This window comes from Culicoides brevitarsis, chromosome 1 (assembly GCF_036172545.1).
Source record: "Culicoides brevitarsis isolate CSIRO-B50_1 chromosome 1, AGI_CSIRO_Cbre_v1, whole genome shotgun sequence".
NCBI lineage: Eukaryota > Metazoa > Arthropoda > Insecta > Diptera > Ceratopogonidae > Culicoides > Culicoides brevitarsis.
The window spans coordinates 15,709,512-15,712,342 of NC_087085.1; the positions used below are offsets into that span (position 1 = coordinate 15,709,512).

At 28.0% G+C, this 2,831-nt stretch overlaps 1 protein-coding gene across 1 annotated transcript; it reads left to right on the top strand.

Moving 5' to 3' along the window:
* Positions 1-2,122: 2,122 nt before the first annotated feature.
* LOC134837334 (heat shock protein Hsp-16.48/Hsp-16.49-like) lies at positions 2,123-2,581 on the top strand. Its single transcript, XM_063852705.1, has one exon. It carries the CDS (start codon positions 2,123-2,125, stop codon positions 2,579-2,581), a length of 459 nt encoding a protein of 152 aa, XP_063708775.1.
* Positions 2,582-2,831: the final 250 nt, after the last annotated feature.

Sequence of the window (2,831 nt, forward strand, 5' to 3'; positions counted from 1 at the left end):
TGAAAAAATCGAGGAAAAAATCAAACAATTTGCAATTAATTCAGGATGACGAACAAAATTAAGTTAACTACATAAATAAATAAATATATTTTTTTTCTGAAAAAAAAAATTATAATAAATATTTTTTTCTCGAAAATGAAGGTTGCCAACAGATAAAATTGTTTTTTTTATTTTTTAAATTTTTTGATTGACATTATCAAACATACACGATGACAAATTGTTTCAATATATAAAAAATATATTTATTATCGCAAAAAAAAAATTATTTTTTTAAAATTTTTTTATCCACAGAACAATTTGTGGCTGGCTTCTAATTTTGAAACGTAGCACGTACAAATGATGATTGATTTTGTCAATTAAAACGACAAAAATATCACGTTTATTTTTGATTATTGTGGCATCAAAAATATTTGGTATATTAGTGGAATGCGAAATTGAATGAAAAACAAACAAAAAACTAGTTTTGTGTGCGGTCCAAACAAAAAGGCGTGTAAATTAATTTGTACAAGATAATTATTTGTGACAAAATTGTGTGAAGTTTGTTGCTTGTTTTTCATCGTTTCCTTGTCTATTTGCCAAAAAACTTGTTCAATCTCGCTTTTTGTTGTTGTTTTTGACGAATTTCAGCGATTTTGTCTCAAGTGAAGGAAAATTTGAGTCAGATATTGGACACCTTTTGAGGGCTTTGACACCACTGTACGACTGAAGGCCATTTACTGGTTGTTTAGTCATGATACCGGATCAAGTGCCGAAACTTTCTCTAATGTACGGTCAACATAGTAAAACATTTTTTTTATCGATTTTGTTCAACAAGGAGTAAAATGACCATAACTTGTGCCAAAAACTTTTATATGAATGTTCGGTAGATGTGACTCAACTCAAAATGTACCTATACGAAAAAGACGATGAAGAAGAAAAACTTTTGACCGGCAGGATGTTGTTGTACTTAATACGAGTTAAAGTTCTTCTTGTTTGTTTCACGAAAAACGTTCACAGGATTGTAGTGTGGACGAGAACTATCGTCGTCATAAAATGAGTTTGTAGATTTTTTTGCTCTCTCTCTCGATTACTTCTATTTAATAAATGTTTGTTTGCGTCTGTTCCTGAGTGAGCAAGTTTGCAAGAAGAAAAAAAATTATTATGAAGGAAGAAAAAGTGAAGTTTGTTTCCTAATGAGGACAATTTTGTATCATTGGTCCCATAATTGGGCAAACAGATGACTAAATGATTGCTTGTTTGACACTATTGCCCGATGTTTTTCCCAGTGGAATTATTTAGCATTTTTTTAAAGCTCTGGAAGTTCAAAAATAAAGAAACTTTCATAGGAGAATTTTTCTTAATTTTTAAGAAAGTTTAAAAAATATTTTTCAAAAATAAAAAAATAGAAAAATTTTATAGCAAATTTTTATTTTTTCTAAAAATATACAAAACAAATTAATATTTGGAAAAATATTTAAAAATTATTATTTTTTTAATTTATTTCAATTTCTTATGAATATTAATTTAATTTAATATTTTTAATTTAAAATAAAATTAATATTAAATAGCAAATTAAATAATTAATAATTAAATAAATTTAATTAATTATTTTTTAATTAAATTTAATTTATTTAATTAATTTAAAATTAATAAATAATTAATTTAATTAATTAATTCATTAATTAATTGGATTTTTTTAAAATATTTTTTTTAATTAATAATTTTTTAAAAATAAATTGTCAAAAAAAAAAAAAAAAATAATAAATAAAAAATATTTTATTAAATTTATTTTGTATCCTACGAAAATTTTAAAAATATTTGTTAATTAAAAAAAAAATATTTAAAATTATTTGGAAAAATTAAGCCCCAACTCTTAAAAAAAGCAATTTCGTTCAACTGGGTTCCTTCCAACTGTTTACCAGCAAAAGTCAGTATGTGGTATTGTAATGTCCGGTATTTATTTGACATAAAATTGTAATAAATGTTTCGTTAAATGGTCATTCGTTTCCCTTTTGTGCGGTAATTTTCTAAACCACACTCAAGATGAATTGGATTCCAATTTTCGTAGCATGCCAAGAAAATTGTCAATGATTGTCAAAATTTCTTGCTGCGTAGTTTCTTTTTTGCACTAAAATTTATCAAGATGTCTCGTAGAAATAATAATCGTGCCGTAATTCCACATTCCGCTGATAACCAAATTACACCGTTTAACGCCACTTTAACTCGCATGGAGGAACATTTCAACGACATGATGCGACAAATGGATATTTTCCGTGATTTTCGTCACAATTCCTTAAATTCTCGCATAAAAACCGAAATTCGTGATGGAAATTTCTCGCTCAATATTGACGTTTCTGATTTCAATCCGAACGACGTTCAAGTCGAAATTCAAAATCACGAAGTAATTGTCAAAGCAACACATCGTCAAATGTCCCAAAATAGCCAAAGTGCTCGACAAATACAAACCCGATATTTATTGCCGTCGAATGTTGATCCGACCGAAGCTCAAATCAACTTGAACGACGGGATTTTGGTCGTTGAAGCACCAATGTTGACTCAACAGACACTCACAGCTAATAATCGTCAAGCAATTGGATTTTAACGACACGATGGCAACCAGCTGTGATTCGACATGAATATCGCAGGGGAACACTAAATATTTTCTTAGGATTATTTTCTAACGCTAATTAACTCAATTAAGGCAGGAATTCGAGTGTATCTAAAAGGATTTTTCTCTTTGCTCAAAACTTTGGATGTTTCGCGTCAATTTCCTCGCAAAATTTTCGCAAAACGACACAACTGCGATTCACTTTTTTTTCTTCGTTCGCTGGAAAAAAAGGATATATAAAAAA

Coding starts and splice junctions, on each gene's coding strand:
- LOC134837334 (XM_063852705.1), top strand. CDS start 2,123: ATGTCTCGTAGAAATAATAATCGTGCCGTAATTCCACATTCCGCTGAT.